The sequence below is a fragment of the Aplidium turbinatum genome, chromosome 12 (genome assembly GCF_918807975.1).
Source record: "Aplidium turbinatum chromosome 12, kaAplTurb1.1, whole genome shotgun sequence".
Lineage (NCBI taxonomy): Eukaryota > Metazoa > Chordata > Ascidiacea > Aplousobranchia > Polyclinidae > Aplidium > Aplidium turbinatum.
The window spans coordinates 11,573,480-11,600,690 of NC_137483.1; the positions used below are offsets into that span (position 1 = coordinate 11,573,480).

Below are 27,211 nucleotides of genomic sequence, written 5' to 3' on the forward strand. Positions count from 1 at the left end.
ATTCCTGGCTGAGATGTTTGAATGTTAGGTATTGGCACAACTCGCTCTTTTAATGCAGTTTTGTTTAAAATTAGGCAAATTTTTTTAGACTGAAAGCATCATGCTCAAGCATAAAGAGACTGAAAGCATCATTCTCAGTATCGTGACGTCACACGCGTGCCAAAGGGGGGGGGGGGTTGTAACTTGTAACACAAATGTAACGGGGTTGTAACACAAACTTGGTTTATCACTGCACAGATTGGTTATCACAGACCCTTAGAATTAAGTATGGTAAGTAATGGGTATGAATTAAGTATGAATTAAGTATGGTAAGTATTTAAGAATGGTAAGAATTAAGTATAGCCTAATTTGTACCGGTTTGTAGGCCTGCTGGAAATCCATTCCCTCTTTGTTAGGTTATCATTCTTTCCCAAAACATTTTTATTTTACACAGTTTCTGACAATTTTTTTACCAACCTAACACGTGTTGGCCTTGGTTGAATTGAACCTGTTGAGTGAGGTTGCCAAAGGAGGAGTTAGGGGGGGGGGGGGCGAAATTGTTTAATCATCATAGCTGTTAACTAAACAAAACAATTGTAGTTAATTGGGCCAGTTGGAGCTGTGCAACAGGAAAATGGGCAAAATCATTATAATTGCAGCTGTTGCTCAAGAATGTTGGGATTTTGCCAGGGGGGGCGAAATTTTTTTCAGGGGGGGCGAGGCCCCCCTGGCCCCCGGCTGGCTACGGGCCTGTCACCTCTGCCTCACTTTTGACCCCATACTTAGACCCATACTGTGCTGTTGGGCAACCACATGATCGTGACCAACTAAGAAGGGATTATCGGTTCAATTTGTCACTCTCTCAGCAGTTTTGGAGTAAATGGATCGATTTTTACTTGCCAGGTCTTCAGGGCCGGAAAAAATGGCTAAAAATGGCCGAGAATTTGGAGCCTGGTCAACTTGTAGTGGTAGGTTCTCTCCAAGACATTGGTAAACGTGGGAAGTATCAACTTGGGAGGGTGCATAAGGTAATTCAACAAATTAGGAAAGGGAAGCCTGTGGTTCGTAGAGCTAAAGTTGCCGTCTGCAACTATGATGAGAGTACGGGGAAAGTGAAAGTAGACTACGTGTTGAGGGATATTTCGTGCCTCGCCCCCGTAAAGAACACCTAAGTGTTAGGGTTTGAGCCTGGTTTTGTCTGCGGTGGCCGACACTTGTTTGAGCCCAGAACAGTCGGTTATTATCGCAACCATTGTATATAGCGTCATTTTTGCGTGTACCTACTACCTATGGTACCAATTTCATGTATCGTCGTGTTTATTCTTATTGTTGTTTATTCTTTGCATGCCCTTTGTATTAGCGTATTAACTTAAACGTGAGTGATTCAAACAATTTGTGTATCATGTGTTTTTATTCATTGGCTCACAATTGTCGTCAATTCTTTTTTAGTTATGCCATGTCAGACTGTCATAACTAGGGGCCGCTATGTTCCCGACAATGGTTCATCTAATCAAACGTCATATAAAAACCGTTCAAGTCTACTGAATCTTAGCGTATTACGTCATGGAATTTTTTCTAAAAATGAGCCAAAATTGCACCATCGTTCGTAAGACTTGTGTCAAACCTGTTTAAACATGAAACATTGGATCACCACCTTTGAACACCTGTTTGAATTGCGTGACAATGTCTTTCAATATTGCGTCACAGTACTGCGTACGTGAGTTTGAGATATTGCTATCTCTTCTGGTCATTCGTGAAATGGTTGCTTGAGAGTTAGTCGCACATTTAACTGTTGGCTTAGTGCTTGCTAGCTGGACAAAAATTCCGTCTTTATCTAAGTAGTTTGTATTGTAGTGACAGGTTTTAGTGGCGTACCGTGTTGCGTCCCATTTCGACAGCCAGGTGGCTAATTTTACAGAAATACAATTTTGAATAGACGTTTCAGAAGAGTGTTTCTCTTTCGGTCATTACTTACAGACGAACGGATTCGGGAATCTTATGTTACAATTTTCCCACGAAGAGATTATGGTTTACCGCTGTGACCACCCCTGGCCGCCAAAAGTCTTCTAAGTAACCGGAAGAGTCTTTCCCAACGACACACTGGTAGTCTATTTCAAATCCTAAATAAACATCTAGCTAATTATGATGCTGGCGCAGAAAACCTATCCTGCCCTAACTAAACTGAATCTGTAGTGCCCAGCCAACTCTCAACACTATGTCTGCCTTCCCCATCTAACTACGCTAAAACAATAACATACACCAGTATCTCAGCTTTACTGCACACGAGGTCTGACTACAGAAACTACTGCTGAGAATGACGTAATAAATGTTACTAAGAATTGAACAACAGACGGAGTACAGTACAGGCTACAGCTATCCAACATCACGCAAGAAGCAACTCGAGCTTTTTAGCTGTTGTTCTATCATTAAATTTTTTAAGATGTGCTAGCTGTCTCTTTGTATATAAATCATTTTCTTGTTTTACTTTTTATTTATTTTTGCATTACTTCATTTCTCGTGCTGTGTGCACTGTGCAGCCTCATTTTTCCGCCCCCTTGCAGCCTGCCGCCCCTGGCGTAGAGCCAGAACCGCCAAGTGGCTGCTACGCCCCCAAGTGGCTGCTACGGCCCCAAAAATTTTTGAAAAAAATTTACTTTTAAATTGTGCGTTCTGAGAGTACTTCCAGCCTAAATCAATGGTAAACCTCTGCCAAAAATGCTATAACACAGGTTGAAATGTTTATAAAAAATATTTCGGGAAAGGGCAATTGCCCCCTTTGCCTTCCCCCCAATGACTACTCCCTTGCCTACTGCTACACAGGGGCGAGAATTACGTAAAGAGGAGTTTTGAGAGTCAACCCTCTATTAGCCTAATAATAGGCATGGAGGAACCATTTAAAAAGTAGGTGGGTCCAAGAGGCGCAGCAGTCAAAGTCGATCCAACTTCCACCCATAACATTGTTGCATTCCTAATACTTGAAATCGTTAATTTATTATGTTTTCATTATTGCCTTTCGTGCTAACAAGCGAAAATTCCATTTTTGGGCCCGATTAGGCCAAACAGTTTACAAAATTGTTAAATTGCTCTATAGTGCTGTACAAAATATGGCTATGTACCCACAAATAAAAAGGCAGCAATACACACACAGTTATAATACCACTTGGGAGTAATAATCTGCAGCATTATACAGCCGGCTACGTGCATATGCAATGATATCATTGTTTTGACCATAGAGACCATAGAGAATAATTATATGGATTGATAGATTGCTCTTGCTCCACCAATCACACGCAACCACATCCACACGTGCTGCCCATCATAGTGGGCTAAACAGAAAAGTTTGAATATTGGATTTCATAATTGAGCCATCAAAGATAATCAAACTAGTTTGTATTCAAATGAGTGAAGACCTATTTTTGGAATTCCCTCTCTAATTTGCTGTTTTCGCTACCTTTTCAAAGAAATTTGGCTTTAGAAAGTGGCCCACCCAGAAAGTAAAGTAGGTGGGCCCAGGCCCACGTGGTTTCTCCATGCCTACCGGTACATACTGGACCACAACAGTCTACGCAAAAACAAGACAATTTTTTTTCAAAACTTTTTGAAAAAAGTCTCCCAGCCCCTTTATTTGCTTCTTAGAACCTTGGTGTTTACATTGTCCATTTTTTTTAGAATTGAATTTTTGCTTTTTTCTGAAACTGTGTTGCCCTCCCCAATCTTTTTTCTAGGATTGCTGTTAGGTAGCCTACCTGTCACGCCACTATTGGCGGATGGGATCCAGATAGTGTCCACAGTATGCTGTATTTTGTGTTTTCATCCAGATTATACTAATCTTAACTTTTTCTCAACATTATAATGTATTTTCTTTAGTCCTTTTTAATGTCTTGTAGCCTTTAGTAGCCTATCTTATTCAAATAGAATGCTGGAATGTTTATATTTGAAGAAGATAGTTGAAGAAATCCCGTTTATGGTGGTGAGAGCTGTAGGCTATCAATGAAAAGTCCGCCCCGTTAGCTCAGTAGTTACGCACCTGGCTCAAAGGTTATGTTATGCGACGTTGGTTCGACTCTCGAGGTGTGCGCTTGAGCAACGCATTTCAAGACTGCTCCCCATTCAGCGGCACCTAGTGAATGGAATGATTCCCTGCCAACAACTCTTCAACAATCGGACAACTTCACTCTGCCAATCACGGTAACCGGACCTGCGTCAAGAGCATCTACAACTCTACAAGTATGCGAAACTACCAGGAATAACCCATCAAGGCTTTGTCAGTCCGAGGATAAAGATTCAAAACCAACCAAACCAAACCAATTATACAGATTTCCGACTCTTCAATCACAAAGAAAGCCGCTGTCATTAGGCAACCACTCGAAGTTTGTGGCGTGAGGTTCAGTGGCGTAGGCTATCACGTCTGTCTGTGATTCAGATTCCAATTGATGTCAGTTCGACACTGCTTCGAAACGTTTTTTCAAACTGAGTTGCCAAGTCGGATGAAGACTGGAGCCCGCGGACAAATATTGGCTAATTGATAAACAATTGGCAGCCTAGTTGGGAGTTTTTGGGTCCCAAGTTGGAACCCAAATATTGCCCATTTGTGACCCAGTTGTCATTGCTGGCTGGGAGCGAGAAAAATGGACAAAATTGCATGTGTTTTTTGATTTACGGGGCCACATGAACAAGTCCACTCTGGATCTTTCACTACAGCAAGCATACGACTGCATCAGCCCAGCAACTCGATGCTTATTATTATTTATTTGCAGGAGATTGTGAAGAATTGAGAGGTTTAAAAAGAGGTAGGCTACCGTAATTTATAAAATGATCAAGGGTCAAGAGCAACTGAACGGATGATGATGATGATGCCTCAGACAAACCGATGGCAGAGTTTTTATTTTCAATTCCAACTTATGTGACGTGTGTGAAAATACGCACCGATTTTTGCAAATGAAAAACAACGCAATGTTTTTTGAACACTTCTGTAAGCCTAAAAACGTTTTCACAATCTTTTGTAACAGTTAAAAAGAATCTTATTTCCTTTTGTTCTAAAGCTCTTTGGAATGCCACAAAACAAGGCGACAAATAATAATAGTAATGGTGTTGCAAGCACAGTGCCTAGTGCTTTTACAGCTTAAATCAATTTTATGACATGTGTTAAACTACGGAAACACAGCCACTCAGCCAGTCTTTCCATTACGTACGGTTGTTATGAACAATCGCTCCCCAAGGCCAAATCAAACGTCACATAAAACCGTTAAAGTCTACTTAACCTGGCGTTTTACGTCATGGAATTTGGCTAAGAAATGAGCAGAGATTTCATCATTCTTTTGTAGCACCTGTGAACTATTTTATCATCTTAAATCTTGAATTACGAAATTTTGCATAAGCCAAAATTTACCTCGTGCTGGAATGACATAGCAATACTACCAACAATTACGTAACAGATGCAAGTGATGTGTTTTGAAATGTCCCAAGTCAGTTTCGTCATTTTAGAATTGTCGCTGAAAAGGTTGGTCGAATATTAGAACTGTTTTGCTTGTGCTTACCAACTAGACGAAATTTCCGTCTTTTATCCCAGAAATCTGTATTGTGTTGACAAGTTTTAGCGTGTACGTGTTGCTCTCCCTTTTTGACAGCCTGTGGCTATGCTTTGCTGAAAGGCAATTCGTGAAAAGACGTTTTCAGAAGAGTACTTTTTCGGTGTCATCGCATACAGACGAAAGGATTCAGGAATTTTATGTTGCAACTTTCTCACGGAGATATTATGGTTTTCCGCTGTGACCAACGGTATTTATCTGAGAAAGATTTTTCACGTTTTAAAATTTTCTACACTGCTGATGAGTATTCAAAGCTTTCCCCTCAAAGAATGGTAGGCTTGGCCCAGCGGTTCTCAACCAGTGGGCCATGGCTCACTGGTGGGCCATAGAAGCATTTCGAGGTGGGCCACAGACATATTTAATAAATTGAAAGATTTATTGAAACATTTTGTTTCATTTTTGTCACTATAGTCAATTTTACACTTGTTTCGTTGTTTGTTTGTTTAGTAACAATGAATGATGCTGCTGTTTTTAGCTACAAAGTGGCAATCATCATTCTAATTATTGCAACATACAGTTTTACATCAACTCAGTTTTTACAACACTTTATGATGTAATAAACTAGTTTGTGGTTACAATTAAGCCATCTTTATAAGCGGTAGCCTTGTTGAACTTCTGCAGATCCGCTTTTTAGTACGTGCAGCATTTTATTTTGTGGATTTTTTTGGGGAGGAATTGACAATACTTAATGCTTTAAGTTTGATGAAACTTATATTCAGTATGTACATCAATTTTTGATAACAGAGAAGAAAAAGGACAATGTGCATTATATTGTAAAGTTCTTAGTCATCATTCATTGAGGCCATCAAAACTGAGACTTCACCTGGAAAAAGTTTATCCAAATTACATAGATGAAGATGTGAACTTTTTTTTAACGAAAAGAAGATAGTGTGAAGCGTCAGCGCCTGGATTCAACAAGGGGATTCCAGCAACATTCCAAAGACAATGTTCTGCTGCTTTTTGTTTATAAACCTTTTTTGAAGTTTTTTTCTTACATAAAAACTGAATGGGCTACAGAACTTTTATACAAACAAAAATGGGCCACAAAAGAAAAAAGGTTGAGAACCACCGGCTTGGCCGCTTCTGTGTATAATGCAAGCATTAAATTTTGAACTCCTTTGTAAATCCAAGCCAGTTGTCAGAGTTGCCAGCTTGCTAATTTTGCTACCAAATTCGAGTGCATTGGATTGGAGTGGTTTAACCATAACCCTTACCTTAGCCTACTTAACCAATAAAAAGACGTCTGAAAAATTTTGAAATGTTGATCAGCAGATTTTTTTTGATTCATAGTGAAAAATTTTTGAAAAAAATTATACTGTAGTAAATGCAGAAAATCAAAACCTCATTTTAAAAGCTTCCGCTTGCAAGAAGAACTTCACTTTTTTAGATGTGAAAGAATTTTACGGCATATTCGCACTATGAATAAGATTAACTTAAGCAATGAGCAAAACATTCTTGAAATCACGTTTGGATTTTATTTATCTGGATTTGACGGCTTTTTAGGTGTTGTTTAACCAGGTTTGACCAAAAACTAAATTTGCATCTGGCAACTTTGTCTGTCGTTTTGTTTTGAAAGTTGTTAGGGTGCCCACGCTCCAGATTTTTTTCTAGAAGAACCAAGATAAATCACCTGATATTCTAATGAATTTTTGGGTATAAGATACATAAATGTCAATGCGTTAATTACATCAAAATTAGTTACTAGTTTACTAAAATTCTGAAAAGGTTTTTGATAAACTAGTATGGTAACTCATTTTGATCTAATTCGCTTTGCTTGCCATTGAAAACTTTTTGTAGTAATAATAGCATTTATCAATAAAGTATACCCATAGACCAAATTATTGTAAAGGTGAATTATTAAAAAGTAATTCTGCAAGTAGTAGAATTAGAATAAATTAGGCTATCACACATTGTTGCAACAGAATTGTCCTGGCAGCTTCTACCACAGACTGTTTTTAATAATTTACTCAGCTTGTTATTGTTTGATTTAAGTGTGAAATCTCATACCTAGTTGTTTAATATAATTTACAGTTTTTCTGACTATGACTCCCATGGGAATTGCCACCCCCAGGTTGAAACTACTGGTCTAGTGTAAATGTGTAATTAACCATCTGCATAAGTTTCAATTAAGCTTCCTTGTATTGTTATAGTGGCTAGTTTCAAGGTTAATTCAAACATTTTATTTTAATATACTTTCTCTTTTGTTGGGTTAGAATACAGTAGTTGTGTATTGTCATGTTAAAATGTCTTTAAATGATTCTTTGGATGTTGAAAATGAGGTATGTTTTAGACTGTACTGTAACTATCACTGTAAGCTATGGCATCAGTAGTGCTGTTATGATCAGGCTTACTTATATTTGTTTTTAATCCAGTTAATGTTGCATGCATCATGTATACATGGTTATACATTCACTCTGTTGAATAAAAAAAAATTGAAATCCAAAAAATAAGTAGTCAATTGCTACTTTTTTAATAAAGTCCGCCCGGATAGCTCAGTTGGTTAGCGCGTGACTTCTGGAACAAAGAAGCTTCAAGATCAAGCGGCGCTGGTTCGACTCTTGGTGTGTGCGCTTGAGCAACGCACTCTAAGGACTCCTCTCCATTCAGCGGTATCTAATGGATGGAATAATTCCCCGGTAACAAGATTTCAACAATCAAAAACTTCACTATGTCAATCTCGGTGACTGGCCTACATCAGTGATTCAAAGCCTTTACAAGTATGCGAAACTGCCAGGATGAAGCTCTGCAAGAAGCTTTCCCAGTCCGAGAATAAACATACAATCAATCAATTAAGTGTTAAGCATAAACTATTTCAATGATGCCAAACTGTGGCTCATGAATGACAATAAAACAGAATTCTTTGATTAATCAAAATTTGTTGCAAGGTTTTAGTTAGGCTACTGATAAATTTTAGTTTTCTCATCTTAGTGAGAGAGTGGCAGAATTTCTCATAGATAGATTAAAAGATAAAAAACTCAAAAAATTTAAGATTAAATTACAGTATTTTCTGTATTGTTTCCAAGCTCGCTTTGAATGCTTTGAAGCGACATTTTTCCTTTCCATGTTGGCTGAATCAGTTTTCAGTGTCGAAACTGTTTGCCATATACTCATCAGCTGCTAAAATGGACCTATTTGAATTCAAAGAAGATTTGCCAATGAAAACATCCTGTAAAAATCATTGCTTAAAAATTAGCATATACCCTTTTTTGACTTTTAGTATGACATACATTAGTAACTTTACAATGTAGATGCTAATGACCTGTTTTAGCCTGATGCTGAGAGTTTGCTGTGGTAATAGCGATTTGCATTAGCTTTTGGAACACAGTTTTGTAGTCATAGGATATCATAAGAATTTCCTGGGATATTCAAACCTTATTGGCTACAAGACTGCCCACTATGGAACGATGACATGTGTACCGCCAAGAACTGTGTCTACAAGCTCATATACAGGGAAAGCTACATAGGCAGCGCAATCCGCCCACTTCACTCCTGCCTGAAAGAACATCTTAGCTTAGATTAAAGTTTGGTCTTTAATCATCAACAACAGTGCCTCGCTGACTTTGAATTTACAATCATTGCCAGAGAAAACAACGCGGTACAATTGCACTTTAATGAGACTATTTTCATAAGTAGTTATAATCCAAAGATCAACAACTGTGCCGAAATAGAAGAACTATGTCACCTAATCTAGTAATAAACTGATTCAACAAAATTTCACAGCAATAACCCCTGAAAACACATAACCTAACATACAGCAGCCTCAAGCCAAACAAAAGAGCCGCATAAAACAATGACCAACTGACTTCAACACCAATCGTCATAGCACATGACAGATGTATTGTTTCTAGGCAGCCGATTGTAGCAAGAATGACAGTGATAGACATCATGTTTTGGCCATGAGGCTGGGCGCGTCAGTATAGCACCACTAATTCTGACTATCAGCCACTGCCTTTACTCTTATGCCTTTACTCAGTTTAAGTCTTATCCTTGTGGAAAGAAAAGAACCAACAAATTTCACAAAAAGATGTACTGTTAGTTTTATAAAATAATCTTAATACAATGCTTTATCATGTTGTTACAGAAACTAGTTTTAAGCCTATTTAAAGTAATGCTTTCTTTGTTTTCAGGACACTTATCGTGTGGATTTCCCTCATCCTCGTACCATTGATAATGAAGAAGAGTTTGTCACAAACAGTGGACGACAAATTAAACAGTTTTCACCTCTCTCAAAACAGAAATTTCAGGCTAAGAACCAATACAATCCACAACGACTAAAAAGTATGAACATATGGTGTAGTAAAGAAACCTTTGTGTTTTGGTCAAAAGGAGCTTAGCCTCATATTTACTGACTAAACACAATGAAACCTTTGTACATATGCAGAACAAGTTAAAATATGTTTGTAATTCAATTATAAGCCATAATGTTTATGTATTGTTTGAAAATATTCTTGCTTTATGCTACATTACCATGCACCTTATGACAAATGTGATTGTATAAACTATAAAACGATATGCTTTTGACTGGGCAGCTTAGGTTTAACAGATCTTGGAATATTGATTTGAATAAAACGGTGATGTTGAAAAAGTCTTTGATTGTACTGTGTACATTACTCTGTAGTCTTTATGATTACGTATTCCAAACTAGAGATGCTCAAATACCCATACTTATGTTATGTGATAAACATCGCAAGATAGTTTAGTTGTGTCAATGATGCAGAAAAATTATACTTCTTAGATGTATCTCATCCGAATCAAAGAAACCCTGTTCTACAACATGATTCCAACAGAATTACTGACAGTCTGCAAGCTGAGCTTCATCTTAGTCTGGACAGATTGAGTGAAACTTCTTATGACCAAGAAGATTTAAACAAAATCAAAATGGTAAAATGAGGAGTCCATGTTTTAGTTGGTAATTTGGTACACGCAGGGTTGTGGCTATTGCCATGGCAAAATTAATTTCGAATGAGCAATTTCATCATGTGAGATTATTTTAAATAACCACAGGAATTGGACTGAAACAGAAGTGCTGCTATACTTCACATACACAATGTAATTTATTTTATTGTTGGTTTTGGTTTTTGAATCTTTATCCTCGGGCTGACAAAGCCTTGATAGGTTATTCCTGCGGTAGTTTCGCATACTTGTAGAGGTTCTTGATGCAGGGCTAGTTACCAAGATTGGCAGAGTGGAGTTTTCGATTGATGAAGTGTTGTTGCCGGAGAATTTTCCATTCACTAGGTGCCGCCGAATGGAGAGCAGTCTTGAAATGCGTTGCTCAAGCGCACACCCTGAGAGCCGAACCAGCGTCGCGTGATCTTGAGCCAGGTGCGTAACCAATGAGCTAACGGGGCGGTTTGTTCTGTTGCAATACACATTTCGGCCTGTAGTATATGACATAGGCTGCTGTTGTGTTGTATTTAAATCCAATGTTTGATATGGAAGGTGATGTTTCAGATGAAGAGTCAAGGGGGACGAAAATCTTCAATAAAAAACTATCCAATTGTCGAGAAATTGCAAGGAGTTCAATTTAACAAAACATTTGCGTCACCTAAAGCTTCTCCGAGCGAAAGCGGTAATTATATTTGTTAAATAGTGTATACTATGCATGCTGCTACATTTGTAAGTTTTTTAATTGTGGATGTAGGTTGCATTCTAAAATGCCTAGCTGTTGTACAGTCAGCGAGTTGTCATGCTTAGTTGAGCATACGTAATCTAATTGCAACTTTTACGTAATTTTTATGTTTGAATTTCTAGCCTCATTGTTTTATTTATTCTACCACTTCTATGCAGACATTTCTAAAATGCGACTTCAGGCCACAAACATGCGATTTCTTCTGTTTGAAAATAAAAGCAGTGTTTGCTCTTGTTGTAGCGTTTGGTTTACAGATACAGCTGGTTACATTGGTGATTTCTTAACTGACTTTAAGAGCAAAATCTAAGGAGATAATTTGAAAACGTTTGTGTGCTGTAAGGGTTCACGATTTTGTTTGAGAAGAAATGTAACGTGACTGGATAGGTTTCATCGTGTTAAATAAACAATTTACATGTTTGTCTTGTGATTTTACCAACGTGTGTGCACTGTGCAACTGCGCATGTTATTTTTTTTAAATCATGAAACTGTGACGTTGAGTTTTAAAACTAAAGAAAGTCGTCTGCAAGAGACTGGAATTTATTTCTATTAATCAAGTGATAAAAGTCAGTATTCGTTCAACACACAAACAAGGATAAATTGTTATGTAGTTCCACGTGCATCTGACTTTGAAAGTAATTCAGGTGCATATGGAACTAAAAAATCTGAACCAAATAATTTTGATGGTATATTTGATGTCGAACAGAGAGAACAGTTGAAGAATATCAACCTCCTCTTGCTTCCGGGATGTCCCGCGATTCCCCCACCTCTCAGGACTCTTTAAATTCTCCGAGATCGATGGAAGATTCAGACGATGATGACATTCGAACTGTAGCGCTAGAAGATTCGTTATCTTTCAACGAAAGAGATCCTTCCTTTGATGTTGACGATTATCCACCACCCAATCAGTAAGCAGAAGAAAATGTTAATATTTTTGTTGATATAATATTACTTTACGTTGGTGTGTGGTTTAAAATATGTTAGTTAAGATGAAGTTTTTGACATTGTTATTGAAATTTTTATTCCTGGGTGTGCAATTTTTTTTCAAGATTTTTCTCCTTTTCATATGTTCAAGTCTTTTTGCTTATCTTTTTGTAATTTAGTTGCTCCCGAAAGGCCTACGGTACATCAGTGTATTAAAGTTTACATTTAAAACTTCACAGACCGACAGCTAAAGAACAGTCCGATCAAAGCGATCCATACTCTCATCTGCGGTATAATCCGGAATGGAGGACGAACGAAAATCCTACAAAAGAAAATAGAATTAGAAGCAGTGCTCCCTCGAGGTGGGCTCAGTGTTCTCTGACATTACATAAGAACCTAATTTAGTTTAAAGAAATATTTTTTTTGCATCAATTCAACGACTATAAAGTAACATTTTATTCAAAGACATCTAAAGTTAACAGTGAAAAATTTGACCTTTTTTGATCTTCTCTCTCCAGTGACGTAAACATCAACGGCAAACACGACATGGATTCTTCCGATGTCACAACATTGGGGAGCCAACCCAAGGGAGCCATAATTGTTCACAATGAAAGTCTTTATCCTTCAAAGTATGTTTGCATCTTGTGCATTGCGGTAACGTCTTCACAACTAATATTGTACACCAGACACAACTGACTCGAAAAATGTTGTTGTTAACAAAACCATTTACCATTAAGATGGAATATTATATCCTCGCTGCAAAACATTACAGAATTGCTCTTTTATTTTAATTCCTCATCTAGTATTATTATTATTACAGTCCGCTAAGAGCATCTTGCCATTGGATGAGTTTAGATGAGTGGCAATGAAAGATTGCCAAATAGCTTGAAGAGTATCAGTTGTCTTTAGTTGGAATTCTTTATTCGCGTTTGCCTAATTATTGGCTCAGCAATTGTTAGAGTCTGATTTTATCAGCTTAATTCACCAAGCTGTTCCTTTCGAATTGTGAGAACATGATGGTTCAGCAATAAATTTACCCTGATTTTTACGTCATCACTCATCAGCATTACAGCATATGCCAACACAGAAACATTTAATGTCTTTTCAACTTTAAGAAACGTTAGATTGCTTGTTAAAAATGGCCTTAATCAATCTGATTCTTTGTGTTATCTTTTGTAATTTCATTTGTGTTATCATGTCCACACATTTTCTTCAACCACTGATGTATGTTATATTACCTTACTGCTGGTACCTTATGGCTATGCGTAAATAGAAAGCACACAGTTGGGTGATTGTGTGAAGTGGTGTTAGTATCAACACTCTTCACTTTAGGAGTGGGTTTTGGTTTAGTTATGAAAGCTTTTTTTATCAATGGTTCTTTGTACCAACTGCACTCTAATCACATATTTTTTCAACTTTTACGTTGTTTAAATGTATTGAAACGGTAAATGACGGAGATTTCTGGATCTAAACTGATCCTGGCTCACAGTTTTCAGTTTGTTGTGGCCATTTTCATGTATTGGAAATCTTGGCTACGATTCGCGTTCTTTAGAGTTAAGATGGCTTGCTGTGTCCAGGCGTGAACAAGTTCGATACTGTATTATTACTTTGATGGGACATATAAAAAAAGAAGTCAAGTTTTGTGGATTAGCGTTTATCATTGGACAGATGCATTTGTGAAATCATGCAAAGTTAGTTTCACGTATTGAAGATAGCTAATTACATGCGAGCAGATCGCTTAAAAATGGCAAGTTTGAGCATTTTGTTTTTAGCGATGTTTTGCCCAGCATTTAATTTTCTTCTTTTTTTTCTTTGTGCTTATTGCAGAGACTCGCCAGTTAGACTAAGTTCAGACCCCAGTCGGTTGCTGTTGATGAACAAGAAATACGAAGATGAATTCAACCGCATGTTAGAATTGGAGCGTCAGTGGCCAACAGGTTGGTAGAGGTGTTCCTCATTCTCGCTCAATAAAACAAACTTAACTTTCTGTAATTTAACCATTGATCTCGTGGCCTAGTGGTGAGAGGTCTTGCCTGGCAGTCAAAGGGACATCGGTTCGATACCGATCGAGAGCATGCCGTTGTGCCTTATGCGCTTGAAGGTGAACTGGCTTTTTTGCCTTCCCTACTATTCTGCAAAATCTTCATCAACATGGTGTGAGCCTGGATACGACAAAAAGATTAACATAGGCCACTGATGTTTTCTATACGTGTATTGTGCAAGATCGATTTGCTTAATTTGTTACAGTCTTTTCCGTAGGAGTGGTCAAACCTGCCTATCAAGGCGTTTGTAAGATTTCGTCATTAAAACATCAATTAAAAAAAAAAAAATCTACCAACAAAGTGGTTCTTGCAATTTGCCAGCCATGTCTTCAATTTGTTTAACTTGAAAATTTGCTCTGCTAAACTTAAGATTCCACCTCTAGTTTCCCAATGATGAAGTATGACACTGGAATACTGCTGTACAATTCAGTTTTATTTTTTATTGTTGGCGCAAACATGTAGACTGTAGAGAGCGACAAAGCAAACACGCATTTGGCACCAACAAAAGTAAAAAATAGCAAAACCAAAGGTTGAAATTAATGCATCGATAGATAGTGTTTGGGAATCACCAATCACCATCCATTCAATTTGCGTAGCCACCAAACTGAGAAGGAAAGAGAAAAACTTTTCCTTGGTTTGTTTTAAAAATAGTACAAAAATCGGCTTACTGTTACAATTAACACTTGCAAGTGCAACAAGGGCGATTTAAGCCTTACTACTAAAAAGTGACAAGTTTCTCGAACTTTTTACTTTGAGACTCTGGTAATTAAAAAAATAGAATTGTGATGTCATAATCGACTCAGCAAGGTAAAAATCATATGAAACCGGCTCAGTGTGACCGTAGGATTAAAAAAAGCAAATAAAAATTAAACAGCACTGTCATTGTCAGTTGCGGAGGAGAGTGAACGGTCCGAAGAGAGTTTCACCAAAATCCCCAAGAAACGCAGCACTCCGAACCCCAGGTACGTACCCATGACCATGTAAAGCACCTTTGATGTAAAGCACCGTACTTACAAAATGTTTTCGGCAACATTTTACATTGTTAACATGCATCTGGAGCAAGCGTAATTTTGCGCTACGGCCTTGTAAACCATACCGCATGAGACCATGGCAATTAAAATGTTTAGACTGCTGAAACCGACACTTCCTTGATCGTAACAATATTAGTAATATCATTGCGACTTCTTTTTGACAGGTATTGAAGGTCGCTGTTGAAAGAATTGTTTATAACAGTCTCAATGCCTTCGTTTCTAGCGGTGTTGTTTCTAATATATATGAAGTTTAACAAAACCTAAACACTAGGCTAAGATGTATAGATTATTTTTATTTTATTTTACGGTTATTATGATTGGTATGCTGAAACCCATTTACTTGCTTGATAAATTTCTGTACCCTTCCCCACCACTCCTTTATAAACATAACAGTTGAGATAACTTTGCTTTTTTCTTTCGAGCTGTTAACTTCGTACAATACATCCACTCACTGTAATGTGCAGATTTGTTTGCTTTGCAGATCTAAATTGAAACCTCCTATTTCTTATCAACGTAAGACTCAACCGCAATTTGACGAACTTGATCAGGCCTACCAAGTCGCCACAAACCCTCCGACCAACGATCCGCAAGGCTACAACGTACCTGCTCCGCACACTCAACAAGTTCGAGGTAATACATGTCACCACGGTCATGGTCCAACAGTTTTGTCTTTTAGTCTTCCTAGTTTAGGATGTGCCTTGCTAGACCTCGTTCTACCCCGACATCCGGAAAATGAGATGGAAAAACAGAAAGGAGTGTACTACAATTTTTGTGTAGAGCTGTTTTTTGTGGTTTTGAGTGATAATATTAATTTTGGTAAAAACAAGCTACGTCCCCGCCACAAGCCAATGGACCACAAAGCTTATTTAGTGATTGGCACCATACAATTTGTCGCCCGCTACCTGAACATAAGATTGTACTGTGATTTGACTTGGTCGTCTCCCATTCATAAGCCCAGCATTTGCATCATTTAAAAGATGAATATTTGTTATTTTTTCTCTTCCAGCCACACCGATTCAACAGACCCAGTCTCAGCAATTACAAACCTCCTCAAACAGCAGCCAATCATCCGCAGCTACCCCTAAGACTCTGAAGAACTTCGCGCCTACTCCTCCCAAAGCTCCTCGGTCTAACAAGGATTACATTGAACTGAATAAAGCAAGGTTAGAATACTATGATTTGAAGCTCATTTTAAATCGGTAATTTTGATTCACCTAACTTAGCTTTGGAAAAGACTTTACTGTACTTTGTCGTACCAAAAATGCACAGAACAAGAAAAAAAACAAAAAAAAACAACAACACAGGATTTAACGTGATGATACTAATTTTACCACAAGAAAACAAAGGACCGTGTTGTTTAATTGAACCCCAACAAAAAGAAATCTATTAAAATTGCAGTTAGAAAGTTTGATTATACATTACTAAAATTTGATAGCTATGTGACGCCCTGTCGTAAAAGACATACGTTTATCGTAGATATAAAAAGGATTTTTTTTCTCAATTACTTAATACTTATACAGTATCACATCCCTTTTTTCTCAAACTTTCAAAGTTTGGTCCAAAGAAAGTATTTGTCCAGGTACGGAAAGAAATTCTTGCTGCAACTTTAACAAAGATCAATTATGGGCAATCTTATTAACTTTCTTAGATTAGGGAGAAAAAGCAACTCCGCTTCCTATTTGGAAATGTATTCGAAAAAGAACAAGCAACAAGAGCAGGTCAAAGCTTCCCCACGACGCCCTAGATCAGATTCAAACAGAAATGTCAAGGTATCATATATAATAGTATTTCAACAGCTGTATTTTAAGGACGTCTGTTCTAGATTTTATATCAACATACATTGCATTAAAACAATAGAATTTTTTTGCATTGGTTTTTAAAGTTTAACTCTCATTCGCCCTTGCCTACTTTCCAAAGTCAGGTCATCATCATTTTTTTTCAAACAAAATCTATTCATTCATGACGGAACAAAATGGTCTCCCTTTACTCCTTCAGTGATACTTTATTGTAGATTTTGACCGCACCAAAGTAGTAGGTCAGTAGCCTTGTCTGGATTGGTGTAGTTCCTGCTCGCTTGAGAACTCCGATTTAACTATTCTTTGCTTTGAAATTGTCAAAAGTTGCCGACTTTCTAACACCCTTTGCTCATCCTTAACTTTAGAAGAAATATGAAACAGAAGACATTGAACCTTCACTTTACACTAACGAAGGCCAATTGAATGTTTCCGTTGAAGACCAATGGAGAGAGCAGGTACATTGCTGCTTCTTATGCTTTTACTTGACCAAATTCTTTTATCAAGTTTTTTAGTCAAATGATATGTTTGATATGTTGTTTCGTTTTTGGTTGAAGTCATTTTATCCTAATCTTATTAGTTTAGTCCATTCATACCACCATTATTACATGACGTTGGATATGTGCTGTTGTTGTTATACGTGCTGCACAAATATTGCATACTTATTATTTATATACGCGCTTAATAAGCATACACATTTTTCATTCATGTTATATTGTGGTTGCCATTCTTATTCGCCAATTTTACAACTTCTCTTTTGCAAAAAAAAAAACATTCCCTTTCATTAATGAACGCTTAGTAAAGCTCGATGATATTTCCATAAGTCCACGTCCAAAAAGTAAACTTGGTTACTTTAACTGCTCAATTACTGCGCCGGTTTGTCTGGAAGAGATTAATTTATCATTTCATCTTTCCGTGACATTGGCGTGGTTGTTAATCGAATTATTGAGCTGTGTTTTGCTTACATTGCTTTAGGCTGAACGACTGAAGTATGCCAGGGAGGACAAGTTTTCGGGAAATCCCCAACCATCTCCGCGAAAGACGTTGCGGGAAGTTGGGAACAACTCAGTTTCTAAGCCACTCTTCTCCCCTTCACAAGTCGCAGGGATAATAAAGAAACAAGAATATACGTCACCTGGTCATGCAGACGACCATTCTGTAACAGACAGTCGTCATCATGGCTCAAGATTTGCATCTCCAAGAAGACACGGTCCAGCTGCGGAAAGCGACTTCGGTGACCATCCCGCGTTTTCCCCGTTTTCCAGTCGGACATCCTTCCGTCCTGAGACTCTGGATCGACGTCCTCATCACATGAGACCGCCACATCCCGTTGCTTTTCCAGATCAGCAGTATTATCATCCCAGTGACTACAGCGATTCCAACCGCTCTTACCCTGCACAACACACAGACAATGAACAACTCGAGCAGTTCCTTTCGCATCAAGGCACCGAGCACAGACAAGCAGGTTTCAATCAAGACATGTACGAACAAGGGCAACAGTTTAAGCAACATTCCAACTATGACCAGATGCAGCAGCCTTCTGTGTACCACCAAGTCAAATACGAAGATGTGCAAAATTACCACCAAAGTTTCATGATGAAGGTAAGTTTAGTCTATGATGTGTCAGTTAAGATTAAATTTTATCTTAGCAGGTTTTAGATCTAATACTTAGAAGGTCTGCTGACAACTTTGGAATGGGAAAATACTTGACTGTGTTTAATTAATCTAGATATGAAAATGATATAAGAATGGCTTCGCTATCAGTGAGTTGTCAGGTGCATATCGCTGCAGTGGAATAATTGCATAAACCTTCAGAAAGTTAGAAAAAACGACTCGCAATTATTGTTGCTTGTGGGCAGCAGTTGTCTTAATCTAATAGTCCAGTTTTTAACCGGTGACGTCCCTGTTACCGAGGGTGGCCGGATCCACCTCTATGTGCTAATCTGTCTTGTGATAACGTTGTGTCGACATCTGATTACGTTATTCCTGCAGGTGTATCAACAACGATTTGCTCACCAGCGCAACCAACCTGAAGCGAGTCATAAGATGCCTTTACCCCCGAGCCACGTGGCCCCCTTGAGCCCGAAAAGAAACAACCAGGACTCTTCATACCAAGATGGTTTGTAGTGTACCGTATTTGAAGTTTGGGTAATTGTATCTTTGATCAAAGCGAATCATCCGAATAATGTGAAAAGAGTTTTAAATCTAATATGGATTGTTACCGTTTTTGTTGTTTCTTTCCCATTTTTCTATTTTCTGTTTTGATATGAGACAAAACGTTGATACTCGACGCTTGTTCGGGTTCCAAAAAGAAATTAATTGTAAAAAGTGATGGAACGTTAGAAATAATTGGTATCATCGGCATTCGCAGCGCTGCGGTATTCCTACCAACCATATATGTTACCAACAAGGTCTTTAATTGCGTGATTAGACACAAGATCACAGGTTGACCTCAACATCCGCTTATCCCATCCAAATATCACAATGTAAAAATTATAGCAGTGTCTTCCTATCCTGGAAGAGGAGGATTTATCGACGATCCTCGGTACAAGATGCCCCTGCCGCCTTCTCCTCCTCAAAGAAGATCAAATGAACGCAAGTTCTTATCCGTGTCCCCTCCTCACAATGACCACATTGAGCAGGTCTACTCCAAGGCCAGCGAGCAAAGTAAGCTCATGTTGTCGCGTGTTTCATACGAGTTTGAAACATCACAACTACATTGCTACAACATTAGATGTTAGTAAAAAGTGCTGAAATGTACGACAAAACTGTATCCCATGAGGTACTCCGTGAGAAACTTGGTAATTTTTTCTTATACTTTTCAGTATCTCCATCCAATCGGATGCAAGCTGTTCCTCGCCTGCCTCCCATATTAGGAGCAAAGTCGTCTCCTCCTCAGATAGATTCAAGCAATGACAGCGGGATCATGGAGCCGACTCCGAGACACAGCATCTCTGATTCCGAAACCACTCCAGGTGGCTACCTCCGGCAGCATGAGAAGAGCAAAAGAAAACCAACATACAAGGCGAGTGGTTGTAATAATAACAAACAGCACAGTTTAAGCCAGCTTTGATGCCTTATAAAGCAAGTTGGTTAGATTTAACTCGGTTCCAAATGCACGCAAGCGTTTAGCAGATAGCAGACACTAAAACAAAAGGTATTTCTTAGTCAACGGTGCTAACTTTAGCACTGTTTTTAACTTAGCAACTAATGTTGCCACCGTCAGTTTTTGTAAATGATTTACACTCCACAGTCAAGAACAAAGAAATTTCCGCTCAGTTTAAGAATGACTGGAATCTGGAGTTTATATTCATCATAGACTTTGCGTTGGAAAGATTATTTATAAAAAGCGAGAAGGTTGCTCAATGCTCATAGCTCGAATCGGCAGTTTTTTGTCCGACTTTCTGCTACCTTCTACTCGCTATTTACAAGTTCTGTACCACCAATCAACTATGGGAGATTTTGAAATAACTACGTAACTTTGTCTGATTACTGCTTGAGGGCGGCTAAAATTGATTGTAAAGTAAGCAGTTATCCTTATGAATAGGTTTAATTAGTTGTATGACTTGCAGAAATACACTTTGGAAGATTACAAAGGCTTGAAACGGGATATCAACTTAGGTGGTCTTGGACCAGACCTTTTGACGGCTAAAGTTAAGGTAACAGCTACTGATAAAAATTAACCGTATGCTAGTTGAAGTTATGTAGTTTTTCCTTCTGTTACTGTTTCCTATTCGGTTTGAGCTCGAGATAAAATGACTTTTTTTTCGTTTTGTTGCATGCTCAGATTTGTGAAGGGTCAAGAATTTCAGGTTTTTGAGCGAAAATATTTTCCTCGTACATTTAGTTCCTTGTTAAATATCTGTGGCGCACTCTTTTTTCGACACAGATGGGAAAAGTAGAGCGCGCTCGGAAATACGCGGAATTCATCCGCCAGCAACACAAAAGCAACGTCACCGGAGCACCGACCAAGTCACCAGAGGGCGAAAGCGACATGCCTGAGCTGGCCATTGTGCTCGAGGCGAGGCATCGCTTCACCTTAGGGAAAGATACTGAAAAAAAGAAAAAAGAAATGCAAGAGAAACGAGAAAGGGTTTGTTCTTGTCCTCATTATCTTTTAGCCGTCTGCCCCAAAGGGTGTACTTCATACTTCTACCACCCGCCGGTATATACCGTGATGCTATCCCAGCTAGTAAAATTAGTGCGTTTTTACATTGCCTCTGCAGACGTTGAATCAATGCAAAAACGCACTAATTTGCTACCTGAGTAAAAATAATTTGCTATCTAGCAAAAACCGTCTTTTTTATATTGATTAAATACGTTAAACCAATGGAAATGCGACGGATTTTACTAAATGTGTAGTTTTATCAAGTATTTTCTTTTCCTTGAACAGGAAATGTACATGATTTCCGCTGTGCATACTGCATTGCTCAAAACTAATTTGATTTAGATGGTGCTAGGGCGCGCTGTTCCACGATTTTTAGGGTCTTGCCTGAATTGATTTTGTTCTATTGCAATCGTATAAACTTAAAGAACAACCAACAAATTTTGCAGCAATATATTTCAAACAAAATCATTAAAACAAATAAAAAGAAATAATTTGAGTGTTTTCGGCTCCTGTAAAGCCTTTCTCAAGAAATCTTGACATTAATAACATCACTTGACGTTGTGAGACTGAAGATGTTTTTGTAACAAAATCAATTTCTCATTAAAACGAGGCCGGTTAACTGTTGCTGCTTGATTAGCAATGCATCCTATTCTGCATATTATCACAGTAATGCTTCACAATGTAAATACTAACGACCTGTTTTAGCCCGTTAATATCTACATTGTGAAGTAAGCATCGGTCATGCTGCTAAAAGCGAAGCTCAATCTATTGCATAGCAGTAATAGTTGGAATTGGAAATGAAACTATTGTGGTATTTCTACTTTGATAAAGCAAAAGTTCATTTTTTTTAACCGGTGATTGACGTTTACCAACACCATCATTTTGTGTTAGGTCAATTTAGAACATGCATTCTTTAAAGAAACCAAATATAATCTCCTTTCAATTTTTTACAACCATTTATTTATCGCAGGCCATAGAATACGCACGACGAGTTCCGAAGCCGAAAGTGATCCCGACAGTCTCACAGATTCGCGAGCGAAAAGATGATACTTCACATGATGCGCATCACGAATCACGTGAAATCGAAAAAGCTGATGAGATGCTGGATTGGGAGCTGTTGAAAAGCCTTCGCGATAGGCACGAACGTGAAAAAGCCATCGTTGCAGAAATGTCGTCACCCAATAAAGTCACGTAGACTGGTGCGAAGTCAAGTGGTCTAGTGCGCAGTTTCAACATGTTGAGACGTATTGACATTGAATCGGTGTGAAATTTGGAAAAGTGGTTTTTGTAGAGATACTACTGTGAACGAAAGTGACTAGACTGAACCTTTGTTGCAATTTTGTAAGCAATGTTTGAAAAGTGGTTTTACTTTGTATTATATTCCTAGCAGTTTATAACAGTCAGCAAACGCAAGAAAAAAAACGTTTGTCGTTACAGTCACCAACGAACGTAGGCTTTTTAGCTGATCGTTTCTGAGTTAAAACTTGGATTAGTTCCCGCTAGTATTGTAGATTTCTAGAAAAAACTTGTCTAATTTGTTTGTTCGTACAAGTTTATAGTCGTTTTGTTTTGCTGTGCAATTTCTACGTTCGCTGTGGTTCGCATTCGAGTCTTTTCAACAGCAATTTATTATTTCCAAACGCTGATTTTGCTGAAAGTACGGCATGTTTGTTTCGTATGCTTCAAAACCGAATAAAACTAGTTTACTACAAGTTGCCTCACAGCGTCACCACAAGTCGATAAACTTACTCACAGCAGTTAAATCTTGCAAAAAATTCGAAGTGTTCGATCCGCTTTGGACGAAAATGCAGCTTGAATTTGAAATAACGACAGCAAACTTTATTAGTTTGATTCAAATTTAACTAAAATCAAGCATACATATGAAACGTTTGCATTTGTATAACCTTTACAGTACTATGTGTAGAAGTGGTCTTAACTTGTCATTACAATAGCTGTGAAATTGTTAGTTTGTGACAGGGATATAAATATCCCTGGTTTGTGAAAAGTTTTTTTTTCAATAACGTACTCGAAATCTGCACTGTTGCAAAAATAGCTTGCTTTTTTATAATTCCGAATTTTTGTTTTAAAATCTCTTCATATCTTTTATAAGTCATTCTAAATAGCTTTAATTGTACTAAATGGCAAAGCACTGTGTTGTAGACTATTTTTAGATTTGTTATAGGCTAGTAGTCATTTTGGATGTCCACAACTTGTTGATACTTTTTGTTTTTATGTAGCCTTTTGTAGTAGGCTACACGCGATTAATTTTTTTTTTCTCTCATTTGCTAGGCTGCATTTTGATGATTTTATTGCGAAACGATGCTCTAAATCAATTTTTTAACCTTGCTCTGATCAGAAAGGCTCTGATAATTCAAGTAACTTAATTTCATTTCAATTTTGAAAAAAATTAAGTTTTAAAACTTCTTGTTGTTTGAATTTTTGAATTGTCGGCCTATAACTTTTTGCTATCGCAGATAAAAGCAAAACATGTTAATATTCTTCATATTTGTCACAAATTGACTTCAATGAAATTAGGCTATGTAACGATTTTTGTGGATTTCTTTATTTTTATAGCTTTTAGATTGGTTTCATAAGTGCTTCACTGCGCAAGTTTCAGACATTGTGATGTCAGCAAGATGATTTTAATAGCGTTAAATCTACTGCAAACGACGTTTTTTGCTTTGTTGATACGCTTTAATCAATCACATTTCGTGACCCTGACATTAACTTAGCCCTATCTACGAGTCAAGTCAATAATTTTGTGAACACTATCTTGAAACGATCAGCAGTACAAAGAAACTTGCCCACCCTTGGTTCAATGCATGTTCCTTGCGTGATTTTGACAGCTGTAGTTAGGTCTTTCCACAACGCAGTCATCAATGTCTTTAGTAATAAGCTAAGGATGTCCAAGTTCACAGTTGATTTTCCATGTCGAGAAGTTACGAGAACTATCTTAATCCCTTGACATGAAGAAATTTGCAAGTGACCCCAATCGAGTGTACGCACTACGCAGTTAGGAGTTAGCCTATATGAGTGTAGGGCAGGTCTACTCAACTACCAGACCGCCGTCCGAATCCGGACCTTCTGAGTGTTAATGGTGGACCTCGGGCTTCTCGAAGAATCGGCAGCCGTGGCCGAGTGGTTAGCGCGTTGGGCTCGCAGTCGAGAGCCTGCATGTTCGACTCCAGCCACCCACACTTGCTGTTGTTTCTCCGGGCAAGAAACTTTACGATAATTGCCTCTACCTAGTGATCGATTTCGAGTAATGGGTAGTCGTGGCCGAGTGGTTAGCGCGTTGGGCTCGCAGTCGAGAGCCTGCATGTTCGACTCCAGCCACCCGCACTTGCTGTTGTTTCTCTGGGCAAGAAACTTTACGATAATTGCCTCTACCTAGTGATCGATTTCGAGTAATGGGTAGTAAATTTGGTACTCCAAATTTAAGTCATAAGTAGAGTAGACAACCGGAAACAGACATTGCCGTCGGCTGCAGCGTGGGTCAGGTGTGCGTCGGAAGGCGTACACCGATGCATAGCGCTCAAGTCCGCTTTCCCGCAATGCAGGATAAAGATAAACAAACAAACAATAACCTCATTGCCATATTTCAGGGCCTTTTTAAACACATTTCTACTGGGAGGAAACAAAAATTTCTGTGATTATCTTAGTAGCTAAGCCACCAAGACCCCTGAACACTTTGTCACAAATTCAAGTCGAGATACATTTTACCTAAAAAAAATGGTTCGGTACTGGCCTGGCACTGATAGTTTAACTTTCGTGGTTGCATATGAAATAATTTATTCACCGGACCGCTAAAAACATTCAACTTGTGAAACGGGACATTTGTTAACATTAGTTGAGTAACCCTGGTGTAACTTAGGGGATAGCTTACTTTTGGATTAAAAAATTTCCACTTCTTGCAATAATCTTTGACAAACATGTCTGGAATGAAATAATGAACAAAAAGATGTTCTGTTGAATACATATTAACGAAAGCATTGACTTAACGCACGTAAATCAACTAACTCACTGGACAATTAACAAGTGCTTTTCATCGAGTCTACCCCGTTAGCTCAGTGGTTAAGCACCCGACTCAAGATCAAGCGACGCCAGTTCGACTTTCGGAATGTGCGCTTGTGCAACGCATTTCAGGACTGTTTCCATTCAGCGGCATCTAGTGGATGGAATAATTCCCTGGCAACAATCAGAAACTTTACTTTGTCAATGTCGGTAACCAGCCCTGCATGATGGAAAGCCTCTAAAAGTGTACGATACTGCCAGGAATAATCATATAGGCTTTGTCAGTCCGGGGATAAGAATTCAAAACTAACCAAATTTATCAGAGTTCAAAAGTGCAACTTTATACTGTATTTAGCTAGCCTTTACCAGCTCATCCATTCCACGATCCACCAGGACAAGAAACAGTAACTTAAACGATCTCGAACCTCAATTGTCGTAGGCTACTGTGTGATGTGCAGTTTGACAATAAAAAGAGCTCAACACCATGCTCTCATGGCCTCATCAAAACGGAATTTTGCCAAAAGATGGGTTTCTTTTATGTCCGGTTTTCTTTCTCCATCCTATTTTTATCATGCTGCTCATCTGCATAAATATTGAAATAGAATCCATTGGGCTGTTGCGAGACACTATATATCTGCAATCTGTTCGTGCTTCTGTTTGTTTTCGTTATATTTTTTGCTGTTTTTTTTTGGGGGGGGTGGGAGGTTTGTGGCCGTGCTAGGTACAGACATATACCTCCTGCATAAACTAACTTAATATTTAGGCATATCTTAAACCTTTCAAGGTTTTGCAACCTTTTCCAGTTTATTGGCGTGCTGCTATATCAACTATTGTATCTGGTAGTATCTTTTTTTGTTCCTAACGCGTTAATGAGGAAAAATAAAATGATTACAATGATTGATTGGGTGGGAAAATTTAGGTGTTGAATTTTTGGAGCGGCAGGGGAGAAAGTCACTTGTTTGCGTCTGGCATCACTACTGTTTCAGCTTTTCTATCGTGTTTTATTTTCTCAATTTGTCTATCTATTCAATTCAAGATTTCAAGTGTCGCTCATTTGTAGGTTACCAAGTTTGTCCTCAGTAGGGAAATGAGAACACCCAAGTTTTTGCTTACATCACTATGAAAATAGGGTAATTGTGGTAAATACTTAAGGTTGTAAGGATTGGCTCGCAGCGATTGCCCTATTCTCATGACACTACCAGGGCGGTAGTTTGTAGCGCGTGAAACATGAGCTTCTTTTCAAAATTGCAGACAGTTTTGTGGTGTAACTGGTACAGTCAGCTACCAAAGACAGTTAGTAAACGTTACATAGAGCATATTTAAAGAATACTTGTTTACAAAGACAGTTAAAAAGTTACCAGTAAGCTGTTTATTTAAACAAAGCCTTTGCAGTAGGCTAGATGTAAAGCAAGTATATGGGTAGTTGAATTAACAAGCAATCATGAGCAATGCTGTGAATATCCAGGCCTGATGCTAATAGCGCAACGCAAGTTATCATAACAAGATTTATTAAACTACTATCGGAGTATCGGTGCCAATTGTCATTTTACGATAAACACAGATTATTTACGATAAACAAAAGCCCTTCTATTGTCAGACGTAATAAAAGCCTTTGTATCCCCTTCTTCAGATATCCCTGGGAGTGGGTATGATATCTACAAAAACATTTTTTGTGGTCACCAGAGTTTAGAAGTGTAAGAAAAATGCAAAACTTTGAAGTATTAAAAGACAAACAGTCTGTCAGGGGGTGTGGGAAACTTTTCCCCTAGAAGAGTTTTGACAAGTTTAGCCTTGAATTGGTTGCTTTTTGTTGTTTTTTGTAAGACCCACAGTGTCCCACACTACAGTATCGGTACCGTACGTAGCCTATATTGTCAAATTAAAAACTAGATTTCTGCAGAAGTTAGAGTATCAAAGTTTGGTTTCAAATTGAAGTTAAGTTTTAAATCATTCTTTTGATTAATACAAAAGGAGTTGAATAATTTATTTATGATGAAGCTTTGTACAGTCTTGTATTGTCTTGCAAAGCCTACTGGTAGCCTTTAAACAAAATTTTGAAATTCTTTCCAACGTTTTTCCACTTTCTTTTGTAGTATACAAGAT

General features: G+C 38.1%; 1 protein-coding gene across 2 annotated transcripts; it reads left to right on the top strand.

Annotated features, from left to right (window-relative positions):
- The first annotated feature begins 7,731 nt into the window (after positions 1–7,731).
- On the top strand, positions 7,732–22,578 carry LOC145781147 (uncharacterized). Of its 2 annotated transcripts, none has more exons than XM_082592911.1 (20): positions 7,732–7,846; positions 9,695–9,845; positions 10,303–10,448; positions 11,022–11,139; positions 11,903–12,104; positions 12,360–12,482; positions 12,639–12,749; positions 13,948–14,057; positions 15,052–15,124; positions 15,675–15,823; positions 16,200–16,356; positions 16,842–16,962; positions 17,355–17,444; positions 17,962–18,588; positions 18,979–19,105; positions 19,486–19,653; positions 19,812–20,011; positions 20,559–20,645; positions 20,876–21,079; positions 22,065–22,578. In XM_082592911.1, exons 1-20 carry the CDS (start codon positions 7,811–7,813, stop codon positions 22,287–22,289), a joined length of 3,225 nt encoding a protein of 1,074 aa, XP_082449037.1. In that variant the 5' UTR covers positions 7,732–7,810; the 3' UTR covers positions 22,290–22,578. The 2 variants fall into 2 exon arrangements, with proteins under 2 accessions (XP_082449037.1, XP_082449038.1); XM_082592912.1 differs by having other exon boundaries at positions 19,489–19,653.
- The last annotated feature ends 4,633 nt before the right edge of the window (positions 22,579–27,211 follow it).

Excerpts from the sequence above, each read along its gene's own strand:
- LOC145781147 (XM_082592911.1), top strand. The coding sequence starts at position 7,811 with ATGTCTTTAAATGATTCTTTGGATGTTGAAAATGAG. Across the intron at positions 11,140-11,902 it reads AGCTTCTCCGAGCGAAAGCG|AGAGAACAGTTGAAGAATAT; the intron begins GTAATTATATTT and ends GATGTCGAACAG. Across the intron at positions 15,824-16,199 it reads GCACACTCAACAAGTTCGAG|CCACACCGATTCAACAGACC; the intron begins GTAATACATGTC and ends TTTCTCTTCCAG.